Raw genomic sequence first — 17,097 nt, 5'->3', positions numbered from 1 at the left:
TCTTTACATTAACAGCAACATGTCTTAGTTAAATTATTAACTATAAATATATTAAAATTAACTTAAGTAACTATAACTATAAATATATTTAAATTAACTTAACTAACTATAACTATAAATACAAATACATTAACTCAACTAATTATAAATATGTTAACATTACCTTAAAACTGAATTAATAACTAGAAATATATTTAAATTTACTTAAACTCCTATAGGTAAAATAAATATACAAGGGTAATTCGGAAAGTAAGGTTATTTAAAAAAAACCACAACAGACTTTGTTTTAACTTGTTTTATTTGATTCCTGATATCAATCACTATTTTTCTACATAATTTTATCTCGTATATACATAGAAAATTGTTTCACATTTCTCCCCAGTTGTTTGTCGAGATTTTGCATACTCTGTAAATGCACATATTCCTGGAACAAAAAAACTATATATAAATATATTTCTTGAAGCATATACCAACATACTCCTCTAAGAAATTATGCGATAGTAAGGAAATAGGAATATCCGGCTCTCAGCTCTCATAAACGTGTCTAGAGAATGAAAAGAAATCTAATACAATACATTTTTGCTTTTGTAGATACGAGGTATGGCTATTAAATAACGGGACTGACGCTGCAGTGGAACGAGTGTGCATGCGCCAACTAACAATGACCAACAGCTGTGTAGTTTGAGACTTCCTCTTCAGAATGCAGTTAGTCTCGTTTCTGTAAACAATATCGTTGTGTTATAACCTTCATTTATGTAAGTGTTGTTATTTTGTTTTGCCGGAAAAATGGTTAGCGTAATAATAGAGCAACGAATTGTTATTAAATTTCACGTTAAACTTGGAAAAACCGCTACCGAAACCTATAATTTACTAAAAGAAGTGTATGTCAGTGAATGTTTATCGCGGACTCGTGTTTTTGAATGGTTTAAGCGTTTTCAAGATGGTCGACAAGACGTGGAAGATGATTCGCGGCCAGGTCGTCCTTCAACATCAAAAACGGAAGACAAAGTTGCTAATTTGATTCGGTCTGACCGACGATTAAGCATTCGTGCAGTTGCTGAATCTGTAGGCATTAATAAAGAATGTGTACAGCAAATTTTACATGACAATTTGAACATGCGAAAAGTGTGTTCAAAAATGGTACCAAAAATTCTTACGATTGATCAACAAGCAGCTCGTAAAAATGTTTGTACTGACACTTTGAATGCCATTGAAAATTACCCAAATTTATTGGAAAGAATAATAACATGTGATGAATCGTGGTTTTTTACTTATGATCCGGAAACGAAGCGCCAATCCATGCATTGGAAGACCTCAACTTCACCGAGAGCCAAAAAAGCAAGAATGAGCAAGTCAAAATTTAAAGCAATGATGATTGTTTTTTTTTCAACATTAGTAGGATTGTGTACCTTCACTGGGTTCCTGAAGGTCAAACAATAACATTACTATCTTGAGGTACTTAATAAACTACGTGAAAGAGTAAGAAAAAAACGACCCGAAATGTGGAAGGACAAATCATGGATTTTGCACCAAGACAATGCGCCAGCTCATTCCGCGTTATCTGTCAAGCGGTTCCTGACCAAGTACAGCATCCCAGTGTTAGAACATCCACCTTACTCGCCAGACCTAGCACCATGCGACTTTTATCTTTTCCCTAAGGTGAAATCTGCATTGAAAGGTACGAGATTTGAATCCGTAGAAGCTGTTCAAGAAAAAGCGGCAAGACTCCTGAAAGAGTTGACAGAAGATGACTTTCAGCATTGTTTCCAACAATGGAAAATTCGCATGAAGCGTTGCAGGGATAGAGAAGGGGTGTATATTGAAGGTGATAATAAGTAATTATGTTTAAAATGAAAATACATTTTTTTACAATGTCAGTCCCGTTATTTAATAGCCATACCTCGTATAGTGTACAAATAGCGATAGTAGTAAGTGGCAAATTGTATTATTTTATGCAGACTACAATTTTGATATTTTAATGATTTGCTATCAGCGTGGGACAGTACTGTAAGTGCTGCAGTAGCCTCGCTGAGCACGGAGGTATAACGTTCTAGCGATAAGACTGAAATAATAATTCTATCTTTAGTTACATTGTTAAAATAGATCAGAATACTTTAAATGGATCATGGGCGGCATTTTAGATGGTCATAAATGTGTAGAAAGTATTCTGAGTGGAGATAAAATAGTAAATAAAATAGAAAATGAGGGAACATAATGCAAAAGACCTCATTCTACAAAAGAACTAATATTTGACGGAAAGTTTGCATGTTCTATGTGCAAGTTCATTCACTGCACCACGTATATTTGCAGACCACAGCTGCACCACAAATTAATTAAAAAGTCTTTACAGTTATATGCTGATGAACAGAACTCAATTTTTATTGGTACACAAGGTCACTGTTAAACGAGTTGACCAAGAGGGTTCAAATTTGGGATAAAACATTACTTTTACTACCTTTACATCGATATTGAAACTGGTTACGAGTGTATGCACATATCTGGGATAATGTCCTTAAAACAAAGATTACAGCACCTTCTGCTACTTGAACTCAGTTTGTATCTTCTTGAGTACAGAAGATGTACAAGAAAAGGTAAAAATAAATCTATACATTTACCGTGTGAACACGAACTTGAGCATGTAAAACCCCTTTCTAACTTTGAGTCAGGCATATAAAAGCCCTGGCATTGATTCAGCAACGTTGAGTGTGATTACCTTGAGGGAAGGGTTTGGTGCTTGTTGGTCCGGTCAACAGTCACGCCGTCCTCACATGGACCCATGACGTCAACCCTCACAAAGTCTGGCCAGCAGATGGCCACCTCCTCCGGGACATCCACACCAGACAGCATATCATGGAACAGTATCCACTCATCCTCTTGTTTAGCCACTCCTTCATCCAGTGTCCATGGATCTCCATTCTGGACATCCTGACAAGAGGTCTATTTGTAACAGTCTTTCAATTTATAGTACATATTAGATAGTAACTATCTTTGATATTTGCATTACAATACTGAACGAGCACATCATGCATTATACTGGGTGGCGCAAAAAGGATGGTCGGATTTTAAATAACTATAACTCCATCAGTTTTACAAATTAATTTTATTTAATTATGTAACTAAATGCTCCCAGGCACCCAATTACAAGAAATAACCTCCAAAATTCATGTACGGAAAATAACTTCCGGAAGATGGTGTCCTTCCTCGGTGATGCATTCCACAAGTCTTTCCTTGAAATTTTCCATCACTTTCACTACAGTTTCTTCTTGAATTGCCATAATTTCCGCACTGATTGCCTCCTTCAGATCAATTAAGTTTTGGGGCTTGTTTACTTAGACTTTTGACTTTAGGTATCCCCAAAGAAAAAAATCACAGGCTGAGAGGTCAGGTGATCTAGCGGGCCAGTGGACATCTCCAAAACGCGAGATGATGTGGTGGGGGAACATCCGCCTTAAGACACACATGGAGTCATTGGCTGTGTGGGCCGTGGCCCCATCCTGTTGAAACCAAATTCGATCTCGATTTACACGTAACTCTCGCAGTTTCGGCCCCAAAAAGCTACGTAGCACGTTAACGTAACGTTCCGAGTTCACAGTGACTGTAGCGTTGTTCTCCTCAAAAAAATAAGGACCAACAATCCCCAATTTTGACATTTCACACCAGACTGTTACTTTAGCACTATGAAGAGGCTTTTGGTGCAATTCTCTGGGATTAGTTGCTGCCCATTACCTACAGTTTTGTTTGTTCACATAGCCGTCTAAATGGAAATGAGCTTCATCTGACATTAAAAGCACAACATCATTATTAGAGTACTAATGTCCAACATTGTTTCACAAAATCGTCTTCGGTGCTCAAAATCACGATCATAGAGCTTTTGCGTGATCATAAATTTGTATGGGTGAAACTGTAACTCACGGCTTAAAATGCGCTACAACGAAAGACGGCTGAGGCCTAAAGTTTGAGCACGACGCCTGGTGGAACGACGCGGACTGTGAAGCACTGACGCTCTAACATTCTCAATGTTCTGTGGAGAAACTGCCGTACGCGGACGCCCAGTAGATTTACCACTCATGACAGACCCTGTCGTCCGGAATGCAGTCACCCAACGTGATATGGATCTGCGATCTGGAATGGGTTCGTGATTTATTTTTACCAAAACGTTGTCGACACAATCGTTGCACAGTAATAAAAGATTCATTATTTCTGAAAATTGTTCCACAGCAAAAACACGATGCTCGACCGTCCACTGCGCCATCTCGTGGCAAACTGGGTGTAATGGCCGACTTGCAGACGGCCGGCAGTGGTCCCCCCTCCTCACCTTCAACTGGTACTACGCAGTTCAAATCCGACCACCCTTTTTGCGCCACCCAGTATTTACTAAAATGTACAGTACAATATATATTTTTATTAAAACTTGTAACTTTCTTATCTCTATATTTTCTTATGCAACAGTGGTTGCAGAAAAGGTTCAAATAAGAAGTGTGTTACTATCAAATTTATTTTATGTCTTCATGACTACAAATATAAACTATTGAAAATAGAAGTTAAATTATTAATCACATAGTGTGTTGTCATAAAATAATGTTTAGAGAGAACAGTTTACTACATTTACCAGGCTCTTTCAATCTATATTATTATATAAAAATCTTCTTTTGCTATCTTCATCACATCTTCCCGTCAACTTGATATTTTAATAGTTATTATGCTATTCTAGGTGAAGTTGAATCCAACAAATCAGAGATTATTACAATTGATATAGCCATTCTTGAAATATATATGATGTAAGTAAGCTGACTTTTTTATGTATATAGATAAAATATATCACTAAGGCGGTGTTCGCAGCAGAAAAACCTATAATGAGCATAGGCAAAGAAGCAATTGTAAACAACTATTCAGGTTTAATAACCAAAATGTAGATTTTATGACTTCAAAATATTTGCTTGAGCTTAAGAAACGAAGTGGAGCAAATGGCTAATGGAAATATAGACATTTCTCATAAGTTATCTTATAAATCAGTTTTATTACATAATTCTTGAGTTACTAGCAGTTACCCGTGGCTTCGCACGAGTATAAGCACTACTGGTTAACACATTGAATGCGGCTGGCACCGCACGGTGCCGCGCTTCGGGTGTCCTCGGGTGCGTTCGGCACCGGACGGTGTCACGCCACCTTCTAGATTTCACAACGTCAGTGCTGTTTCAGCTTCTGCGTGAGGAAGGTATATTTCGCGCCGCGTGTAGAGTACCCTTGTTTGTTGTTCCACGTGGTTCGGGTTGAGTTCATCGGCTAATCTGTGTGTTTGGTGTATTGTTATAGTTGTAGGGGCTGTGAACTTCGTTGTGAACAATGGATGGTCCTAGTTCTAGCCAAATAAGACACTATTTGAGTGAGAGTGATGTGGAAAGTAGTTCTGACGATTCTGTGGCGTCTGCCGGCCCGGAGAGTGACATTGACCAAGCCCAGCTTGACGCGCCGCCTATTGTCAATGTGGTGGCGCCTGTGGACATCGAGGATGAGGACACGGATGACCAGGAAGCTGATCAAGTGATTTCAGACCCAATATGGTCACTTCGTACTGCAGGTATGCGAAGAATTCCCTTCACAAAAGAAAACAAATTGCTTGTACCTGCCCCCGGAACAAACGATCCTATCGATTGGTTTTTTTTTACTACTTGATGATACCTTGTTGGAAAAAATTGTGTCTGCCACTAACAAAAATGCCTGGGAAATATTATTTTCCCCTAACCTCAAAATAAAATCAAGAATAAATAATTGGCAGGAACTGACAGTGGCTGAACTGAAAAAATTTTTCGGGCTAATCTTTCACATGGGAACTGTAAAAATCAATCGTCTAAACGATTACTGGAAAACTGATCGTATGTTTAATTTTGGATTCGTGAGATCCCAAATGAGCAGAGACAGATTTCTCCTGATCCTAAGATGTTTAAATTTTTATGAAAGTGACGAAGAGACTGTACCTGATGATCGCCTCTACAAAGTCAGGCTTTTGATTGACTATTTCAATCAAAAGATGAAAACCATCTACTACCCAAGTCGAGAGTTGTCGATTGATGAAGGAATGGTGCTATGGAGAGGACGTCTGCACTTTCGACAATACATTCAAGGAAAGCGCCATAAATATGGTATCAAGATTTACTCGTTATGTGAACCGGATGGACTTTGTGTAAGTTTCACTGTGTATTCTGGGAAGGGAGGTGAACTTGGAGGAAAAGGTCATGCTAGCAAAGTAGTCAAGTATTTGATGAGGGGAATGCTTGGGGTGGGCCATTCATTGTATATGGATAATTATTATATCAGTTACCCCCTTGCAACCGAGTTACTGAGTGAGAAAACCTACTGCACCGGCACAATGCGCTCAGACCGAAAGCATGTTCCGCTAGATCTCAAGACAGCTCGTCTTGCCAGAGGAGAAAAGGCAGAACGGTACGCCAATGGTGTTTTGATAGCAAAATGGTGCGACAAGCGTCAGGTGTTGTACCTATCCACAGAGTTTGAGAATGATTGGGCAATCTCAATGAATAGGTATAACCAACCTCGCCAAAAGCCTCTGCCCATAATACAGTACAACGCCCATATGAAGGGTGTGGACCGAAATGATCAGCTTATGAGCTATTATGCCTTCGAACACAAATCAATTCGCTGGTACAAAAAGATCTTCGTCCATTTCCTTCAGACGTTGTTGGTGAACTCCTTCAAACTTTATTTACAAACCAACCCAAGGAAAAGATCGCTGTACCACTTTAGATTGTCCATCATCAACATGCTTTTGCCTGCAGCAAACGCAATCACACCTCCACTCCGGCCTAGACAACAAACAACTGTCAGACACGTATTGTCAAAAATGGACACACCTGACAACACAGGAGAAAGGATGAAGAGAAAACGATGCAGAGAATGCTCAAAGACAAAGAAAAGAACCATGACCCTTTTCTTTTGTGCCCAGTGCCCTGGCGAACCTGGCCTATGTGCACTGAGATGCTTCGACAAGTATCATGAGTAGGAAAGAAAATGAGGCAGGAAAAAGTGGAAATATTGTAAATATTGTATATAATTGTGTGTATGACGGTTACAAATGAATGAATACTGTAAACAATTTGAACAGTGAAAAGTGTTGTGCGTGGAAAGTGACGGACGCGACTGACACCGTCGGGTGTCCAATGGCATCTGACCTGCCGAGTGCGGCCGGCACCTTCCGGTGCCGCTACTATATTGTTGCTGTATATATGTATATATGGACATATACACATCATTGATGGTGCATATGAAGTCTCCACATAATAATGGTAAGTAAAACCTAAAAAAAATATTTTCAGCATGGGCTTGTATTTTACGTATTTTCTGGCAGCAGTGAATGTGTTAAGTGAATTATATTTCTGATATATTTTATGATAAATGTCTCAATTTGAACGTGGGTTACGTTAAAAATAACCTAAGAATGTAGCTTTTAAATGTATATTATAAAATATGAAAACTTCACAGCTGGTTAATATTTTATTTCAAAACGTTTGTTACTTTCTGAATAGCCCTCAAATATAACAGTAAATCAAAATAAAATAGATAGAACATTAATTAGTAAACAGATAAAACATTACAGGCTAACATGCGATAAATAAAACATTATAATAAAAAAAAAAAAAAAAACATTATAATCAATAATAAACAATAAATAGAGTAAAATTGGGACTGGTGATGAGAAAACTACCTGCGTACTGCCTGATGCCCATGTATTCCAACGTAGATATCCCAGATCTACTAGATGGCCTCGGAGACGCAGTGCCGTCATCTCCGACTGCCAGCCGTTCTGGTATGGACCCGTGACGTTGACAACCCTCACAATGTTGTACGTCTGGTCGACAGTCACAAAGTCTGGCTGGCAGCTGGCCACCTTCTCCGGGACATCCACGCCAGACAGCAGATAATGGATCCTTTTCTAGTGTCCATTCTGGATACCCTGACAACATGTCTTTTTGTAACAGACTTTCAATTTATAGTACATATGAGATAGTAACTTTATCTTTGATATCTGCATTACAATACTGAACAAGCACTGCATCCTTAATATTTGCTAAAACGTACAGTAAAATATATACATTACATTATTTTTTATTAAATCTTTAATTTACTTATCTCAACAGTAGTTACAGAAAATATTCAAATAAGAAGTGTTGTTACTGTCAAAATTACTATATGTCTTCAAGGCTATAAATAAATATAAACAAATTGAAAAAAGTGGCAAAATTAATTAACCCTTTGCAAGCCACTAAGAAATCCATTAACTTTTCTATAACGACAAGACGAGTAAAACATGTCTAAATTCAGAGCTACTTTTTATTGTAACTAAATTATAAAAGGTAAAAGCAAAAAAAGTATAAAACAGGGTATTTTGTTAAAACTATTATGTAAAATTAGTATATTTATTTATAAAAATAAAACAGAACTATTTGCAAAACTGTTTATTTAAAATAAATTTTATTTCATTGTAAAATGAAATTAAACTAAAACTGTGTTTGTGATAACCGAGAAAGCAGTAAATACATGCCACGGATTTTTGGCTATGGTTCTGTAGGAGACGCAGAACTGACGAGCAGGTGGTCGGATTTAAACAAAGCCCTTTCCTCCCCATGCCGCAGAGTGAAGGTCATTTATAAATACTTCCTTGGCTACTGCGATAGGCATGGTGCGTGTAGAGGCCATTTGAATTGCCTTTTATGAACTATAAAACTCTCCAATTATCTATAATATCGGATATAACTTTATTTGGCGTTTTGATCAAAGTCTACCATTCTAATATATCCGTCTACTGAGTGGAAAGGGTTAAACATATAAACGTGCTGTCATAAAACAATATAATATAATAACAATTAGTCCGACATTGGGCCATTTCTCTAATTTTGAATTGAACCAAACGCTTTGGACACAAGAAGGTAACTCTTACACTTCATTTTGCATTACAGCCAAAAGTTTTTACTAACTCACTTTCTTGACTGTGGCTTAAGTAAATATATATTATCAATCTAATTTTATGAAGACGTAGAGTCTTGAAATTTTCAACATAGCTATACACGTATATTCTTACGAGTGTATGCACATGTCTGGGATAATGTCCTTAAAACAAAAGGATTACAGCACCTTCTGCTACTTGAACTCAGTTTGTATCTTCTTGAGTACAGAAGACGTACAAGAAAAGGTTAAAATAAATCTATACATTTACCGTGTGAGGACAATTGTGATCACTGGTCAACTTCGACCCACCAATTTGAGCATGTCCCCTTTCTAACCTTGAGTCAGGCATATAAAAGCCCTGGCATTGCTTCAGTGCTTTATATTTACTGAAGCGTACAGTACAATATATATGTTACAGTATATTTTTATTAAAACTTTTAACTTTCTCATCTCTGTATTTTCTTACGCAACAGTGGTTGCAGTAAAGGTTCGAATAAGACGTGTTACTATCAAATTTATTTTATGTCTTCACCACTACAAATATAAACTATTGAAAATAGAAGTTAAATTATTAATCACATAGTGTGTTGTCATAAAATATTGTTTAGAGAGAACAGTTTACTACATTTACCAGGCTCTTTCAATCTATATTATTATATAAAAATCTTCTTTTGCTATCTTAATAATTTCTTCCCGTCAACTTGATATTTTAATAGTTATTATGCAATTCTAGGCGAAGATGAATCCAACAAATCAGAGATTATTGCAATTGATATAGCCATTCTTGAAATATAAATGATGTAAGTAAGCTGACTTTTTATGTATATAGATAAAATATATCAGTAAGGCGGTGTTTGCAGCAGAAAAACCTATAATGAGCATAGGCAAAGAAGCAATTGTAAACAACTATTCAGGTTTCATAACCAAAATGTAGATTTTATGACTTCAAAATATTTACTTGAGCTTAAGAAACGAGGTGTAAAATAAAAATAATATAATAATAACATTTTAAAAAATAACCTAAGAGTGTACCTTTTAAATGTATATTATAAGATATGCCAACTTCACAGCTGGTTAATATTTTATTTCGAAACGTGTTACTTTCCGAATAGCCCGCAAATATAACAGTAAATCAAAATAAAATAGATAGAATATTAATTAGTAAACAGATAAAACATTACAGGCTAACATGCAATAAATAAAACATTATTTAAAATAAAAAAACATTATAATCAATAAAAAACAATATAAATAATAGAGTAAAATTGGGACTGGTGATGAGACAACTACCTGTGTACTGCCTGATGCCCATATCTTCGTTATTTTATCAATGGAGAAAACACATTTATATTAAACAGTATGAACCAAAATATTTCTTTAAATTGATTTCATAGAAATGTTTAAATAATATTTCTTTAAATCCATGACATAATTATTTTGATAAGGTATTACCCTCTGATGGTTACAAATAATTCTTCGATCCCTTACAAATTCCTGTCTTCAATGTCATCTTCAGAAAAGTCAGTAGTGGGGAAGGACAGTAGTGTGCGTGCTCAAACGAGGCGCCGAGCACGGTGACACGGCCTGTAACATATTACAGCAATAATAGTTATTAATTACATTAAACAGTATTATATCATATCAAGAGTTTGAAATAACATATAATTGATCAATAACAAGTACAAGTACAAAATTATGTAGCACAACTCATCATATTTATGAATCCGGAAAGCATAAATTTTCTTACATGTGAAACTTTATATCTTCAAATTTAGAAGCAATGTTTGAATTTTCTTCTCATTTGAAAAATAAAATTTGATTTATTCACTAAAAACACATAACCCTAATTGTTATAGGCATTGTTATTGTAAAGGCACTAGATCTTACATTAAGCCTAATCAGATCCACCACTGCCGTTATGGTACACTGGTTCACTTTCTAACATTTCTCTTATATCACTAGATTAATCTAAATAGTTCCTATCCATTGACTTCTTGGCAGTCCTAACTTAGGCTCACATATACGAGGTCTGTAAATAAAGTAATGAGACTGGTTTGATAATATGTTTTATTTATATATACGTATGAACGCTAGCTCCTTCAAGGTAGTTCCCTTGTAAAGCCACACACCGCTTTATTTGGTTTCCCTACTACTCGTAGCAGTGCTGAAAGACCGAAACTGCAATTTTCTTTAGCAGATCGGTCACATTTTGTTTTGAGTTTTAATTGTTCCAAAATGATGCCCTTTGATGTGGGTTTATAACTCAGGGAACAGGAAAAGTCATAAGGACTCGTCAGGAGAACAGAGTGGTTTTTCTGGTCAAAAACTCAGTAATGGAGAGTGCAATGTGGCAAGGCGCATCCAGTTATCTTTGATGGCTGGTCTCAAGCGCATGACATTTTTCCGTAACCTTTCAAGAATTTCACGATAAATGTATTGATTTACACTGTCCTGCAGGCAAAAACTTGTTTTGGACAATGCCATAGGAAACAAAGAAAGAAATCAGCATAGTTTTGACATTGGACTTGCTCATTCTTTACTCCTACGGTTTTTTGCGGGTCATACTAAAAAATCCAAGATTCGTCACAGATGACGAAGTGTTTTAGAAAATAAACAACTCTTTATATTTGTCCCATAAGATCTTGACAAACTTCCACTCCGTTGTCTATCTCATTTTTGGAACGCATAACAAAAACCTGTTTTGCTATATAGAAGAAGTTTGTTTACAACTTACATGACAATAATAGACTAATGAAATTAATACTCAATGTTGATCAGCCTTTTGGCTAAACACATGACTACTTTTCAGAGTTACAGTGTTGCCAGTTTGGTAGCGAAACAAATCTGCCTCATTTCTTTATTTACAGACCTTGTGTTACAAAACTTAAATTATTTTGAAACAAAACACTAATTATGTGGTTCACTACATCACTCCCGTGAAAGAGAAATAATTTTCAAAAAACATGCAACGTAGACAATAGACAATAGACAAGAATCTTTATTTGTAGTTTCTTCAAGAAATACAATGGCGTCAACAGAAATGAAATGATATTTTATGTCTCTTGCTTTACAATATTGTAGAATTCGTTAATAGTGTAGACAGGTCGTTCCACTAGCCAGTCCTGGAGACGTCTCTTCAGTTCATTTCCTCTGAGGTTTTTGAGGTTTTGTGGAAGTGAGTTTAGAACTTTACGGCCCAGGTAGGATGGTTTTTTACTAAAATGTGTTGTCCGATGGGTAGGAAGAGGGTAGTTTAATGCTCCTCGTGTATTGTATGAATGAATGTCTTCATTCCTGGGAAAGTCCATCTGGTCGGTGTAAATGACTGCTGCAAGAAGATAAAGTGCTGTTACGGTTAGGAGCTTCAGTGACTTGAAGGCATCTCTGCAGCTGTCTGTATGATTCAGGTTTGCAAGTGCTCTGACTGCTTTTTTCTGAAGGACTAAAACTTTATTCATGTTGCACTCAGATGTTCCTCCCCAAGATAGTATTCCATATCTGATATGGGATTCGACAAGAGCATAATAAGCTGCTTTGGCTGCATCTGTGCTTGCAATCCACTTTATTCTTCTTACCACGTAGATGCCTGATGAAAGTTTTTTGGTGAGGTTGTGTATGTGGTCATTCCATGAAAGAGCACTATCTATAGTTACACCCAGTAGCTTTGTTGTATTGTCAACTATAATATTGGGAGTTTCCGGGATTTGCTCATGTCTTCTGCTGAAGTTGATCTGAGTGGTTTTAGACGGATTTATTGCGAGATCGCTTTGAAGACAGTATTGCATTGCATTGTCAGTTGATGTTAAAATGTCCATGTGTAGTCCGAGAGGTGTGTCATTTGTAAAAAGTAGAGTTGTGTCATCTGCATATAAAATGGGTTGAACCCTGGGGTCATTAATGTAATTAGAAAAGTCATTGGTAAAGAGTATATATAGAAAAGGACCCAGGACTGACCCTTGGGGTACTCCTCTACTTACTGGAAGTTGTGTAGATCTATACACACATTTTTTCTTGTTTGCAATTTGTTGAATTTCAACAATTTGCCTTCGACCAGTTAAATAGCTGCCCAGCCAATCTTTTGATAAACCTTTTATCCCCAAAGTTGGTAGTTTTCTCAAAATGAGATCATGGTCAAGACAATCGAATGCTTTACTATAATCCAGCAAAACGGCCGATACAAGCTTCCCATCATCCAGGTGATCAGTTATTTGTTCAATCAGACTTGTGAGAGCTGTGGTTGTTGACCTTCCTTTAAGAAAACCGTGCTGGTTATTTGATATCAGGCTGTTTTGTTCAAGGTGTTTTGAAATACGTGAAAGTGCTATTTTTTCTGCTATTTTTGAAAAGGTTGATATCAATGAAATCGGGCGATAGTTTTCTACTTTTGTAACTGGACCTTTTTTATGCTTCGGATATATTTTGGCAATTTTCAAAGAAGATGGAAAATGACCAGATTTGAAGGATTTATTTATAATATTTACCAATGGTGGTGCTAATTGTTTAGCACAGTGCTTTACAACTTTTGAAGGGACTTCATCCAGTCCACAAGAAAGCTTAGATTTGAGGGAGGATATCACTGATAGGACTTCTTTTATGGTTGTTGGTGTAAGATTCAATAGCTGTTCGTTAAAGTCTGGAAAGGTGAGTGGTTTGGTTATGTTTATGTTATCCAGTTTTTTTCTATTTTCTTTTAGTGTGGAATCTGCTATTGTTGAAAAATGGTGGTTGAAGAAGTTAGCTATTTGGGAAGGATTACTTAGCATATCCCCTTCTACTTCAAGCATGAGTTTGGATTCTTCTTTTTGTTTAGACTGCTTTTCTGAATTTATAATGTTCCACAAGGCTTTGGGTTTGTTGTCTGAGTTAGAGATATATTCAGCAGTGACATTTCGCTTAAGATTTCTTAGCTTTAAATCATAAGCTTTCTTTTTTGTTATCATAAGTATTCTGTCGTTTTCGCTTCCAGTAAGTTTGTACCTGCGTAGAGTGGTTAAAAATTCTTCTTTGAGCATAGCTGCCTCTTCGTCGTAGTGGACTCTCAGTTTATTTCTTGTTTTTATCCTAACCTGTTTTTTGGGGCATACTTTATCCAATGTGTACCTTACAATTTGTTGAAAGCAGTTATAGGCCTTCTCTGTGTCATGAGTTTCAAACACACTTTCCCAGTTTTCTTCTGCAAATTCACTTCTCAGACAGTTGAGGTTCTGAGTAGAGAAATTTCTCTTTTCACAAGCAGGTTTCTTGGAAGGTTGTTCGAATTCCACTTTCAGAAAGCAGATTTGACCAGTATGGTCTGAAATACCAGCTTGAAAAATTGTAAAGTCAACAGTGTCTTGTGAGATGTTTGTACAAATACAATCGATGGAGGTTGTTGATAGGTTGGTTATTCTTGTAGCTGGAAGGGGTAGCCGTCTAATACCGAAGGTCAGCAGTTCGTTTTCTAGAAGTGTGCTGTCTGAATTTACTGTTAGGCGATCTATATTTATGTCTCCTATTAAAACAAAGGGTTTGGTTTCAGGTTGGATTGAGGTAAGTATATTTGATAGAAAGTCAACGCCTAACTTTGTTTGTCCAGCTGGTGAACGATATACACCTAGTAAGTAGAAGGACTTGTTCTTGATGTTACATTTTGCTAATGCAGCTTCAAAAGTTAGTTCTAGACATTTGTCTGCTATGTCAATGGCTTCTACCTCTATAATTGATGTTTTACAGATATAGATAGCAACTCCCCCCAATCTGTGGTCTTCCCTGCTATATTCTGTTACAAGATTGTACCCAATGATGTTGGTAAGTGACAATCTATCTTGGCTGAGACCGTGCTCTGTTAGGACTACAAGTGTTGGATGTAAGTCGTTCAAAAGGTGATTTATTCTTTCCACCTTATTTTTTAGTCCTCTAACATTTTGGTGTAGGATAGTGATTGAGGTGGTTTGGTTTGTTTTTGTGCTGTGTTCCAAAAGGTTCTGGTGTTTGGCTTGTTTGTGATCGGTTTGTATTTTTCTCTCTTGTGGATTATACCTAAAAAATGAGAATCATTTAATAGTGAGGTATGGTCTGATTCTTTGGATGCTGTGTGCGAGATATCTATGTTAAGATTGTGTGGAGAGTCCTGCCCTGCGGTTTTTGACAAAACATGTTCAACTTTTTTACAGGCAGGGGATATTGTCCCTAGGCTATCTATATATTTGTTCAGAAAGTCTTCATATGTTTCTTCTTTTTCCAGTTTAGTAGCAGTCATTGGTGGTTTCCTGTCTTTAACTTTGTGCACTGTCAGAGTGTTGTTTCTTGGTGGTCTAGTAGCCGTGACTTCCTCATAGTTTGAGTGTGTATTGTAATGCATTGCATTTGTGACAGTATTGCTTTTTTCTTTTACATGTTTTTTGTTTTTTGCTACCTGGAGAGAAATGCTGAACTGGTTTTGGCGCTGAACTGGTCTTATTTTACTTGATGCTAAGCTAGTTATTTTTGAAAAAGACCCTTTCCTAATAATAGGTGTGTTTTGTGTTACTTTCACAGATGTGTTTGGTTCCAGCTTATTTTGATTTTGCATTTGTTGGTGTAGCATCTGTAGCTGATGTTCCACTTGGTCTTGACGGGTAGTTAGCTGAGTGAGTTGGTACAGTACAAGAGCAAGATTGCCTTGCTTGTGCAAGTCTGTACCAGTAGTTTGCGCTTCTGGAGAAGTAAATTCTATCACCTTGGTGTGTAGGTCAGCACTTAAAGTTTGCGTTTCCACATTTTTACTTACTCCAATTTTTTGATTTCTTGTATCTCGATTTGAGGTAATGTTCTTTTCAAGATTTCTAATTGTATTCTTTAAGTTACTAATTGTCTTTACATAGTCATCAATAAATTGTCCTTGTTTATTGTCGTGCTCTTCAAAAAAGGCTTGTGTGTCTAAGCGAAGTTTCTTTTCTTTTTCCAATTGGACTTGCGTTTCAGAAATATTCTGTAGTAGCCTTTCTATTTTATTGATGAACTTATTTTCTTCACTTTCCATCTTCTCAATCTTTTCTTCCAGAGTTTCTATTGTAGCTTCTAGTCTAATATTTTTCTCCTTCAGGAAGTTATTTTCTTCTAGAAGAGCTGCTCCTATCTTTGCGGCCATTTTTAATTTTTCATCATTATCTTCTAGATTGTGTAGAACGTTACTCTCATTCAGACTGCGTTCGAGTTCATCTAATGATGTATACAAGACATCTGGGCTTTTGGAAGAGCTAGCTTTATATGCCACTTCTGCTTCAGCTAGGGCTTTGTTAAATTTTCCATTTTTGAAATTTTCTGTTTGTGGTATACCGTGGATATGAACGTTTGTAGAATATAAAGATAGACAGGACTCTTTCACTGTGGCTGTTGTACTGTCGCCAAAAAATGTGACAGAAAATGTTACAGAAAATGTTGAAGCTTTGTTTTCATGTTTTACTATTTCTGTGATTGTGGCAGGCCAGTGACGTATTCCTTTTAGTTTAGCGAAAACTATGTCCCCCTCTGAGAATTGTTGTTTATTGCAAGCCATATCTAATAGGCTCAAAACTGAAGTGGGTCAGTTTTTACAGCCTTCAGTTTTGACAGAATCCTATTGCAATACACTGTTGTTGCCTGGTTGCATTCTTAAATCAGCAGGCACTGACAGATGTGGTTGATATTAGATTGGCTCAGTCCTCTTGGTAAATAATACAGTCCACTTCCTAAACTAAAAATTTACTGAGCCAGTTGCCTTCGGATTCTTGGATGTGATTCAAGCAGTACACTGTTGTAGTCGTGTTGCGTCGCTGAGATGCAGGCACCAGTGAGTGTTTGCTCTTTAGCTTAGAGTGGTAGTAGTCTGGTGCTCTGGGTGTGAAGGATGTCAAGTTATTGAAGATATTGAAGAGTTATTGATATATTATTTGCATAATATTTCTGTCAGAAAAGAAATACTTGGGAATAAATATTAAGTTAGTTAGGAATAATAGTTAGGGATTGTAAGTAATCAAACTTGTTCGTTATCAGATAACACAAGATGCATTAAACAACCTCAGTCAAGTTTCAAGGTCAACACAATCAAGATAATAGTCAAAGCTTTATCAATTGTCAATGTCAAAGTTCGGTTGTGCTGTGGTTGGGGATGGAATAATCTCAGACAGGAAACTACCA

The 17,097-nt window shown here is 36.6% G+C and overlaps 1 protein-coding gene across 12 annotated transcripts in view; it reads right to left on the bottom strand.

Annotated features, from left to right (window-relative positions):
* Nucleotides 1-280: 280 nt before the first annotated feature.
* Nucleotides 281-17,097, bottom strand: part of LOC124370031 — a 29,853-nt gene continuing 13,036 nt past the window's right edge. For 5 of the 12 annotated variants that reach the window (XM_046828331.1, XM_046828327.1, XM_046828330.1 and 2 more), the window contains 3 exons: nt 10,450-10,545; nt 7,721-7,969; nt 2,739-2,925 (listed from right to left, as the gene is read on the bottom strand). In XM_046828331.1, the coding sequence (XP_046684287.1) occupies nt 2,891-2,925; nt 7,721-7,969; nt 10,450-10,545 (380 nt within the window). In that variant the 3' untranslated portion in view covers nt 2,739-2,890. The other 7 variants (XM_046828336.1, XM_046828339.1, XM_046828338.1 and 4 more) reach the window with 7 other exon arrangements.

The sequence above is a fragment of the Homalodisca vitripennis genome, chromosome X, assembly GCF_021130785.1.
Source record: "Homalodisca vitripennis isolate AUS2020 chromosome X, UT_GWSS_2.1, whole genome shotgun sequence".
Classification (NCBI taxonomy): domain Eukaryota; kingdom Metazoa; phylum Arthropoda; class Insecta; order Hemiptera; family Cicadellidae; genus Homalodisca; species Homalodisca vitripennis.
The sequence above is the reverse complement of the archived record's forward strand: the minus strand, read 5'-3'. Positions and strand labels throughout refer to the sequence as shown.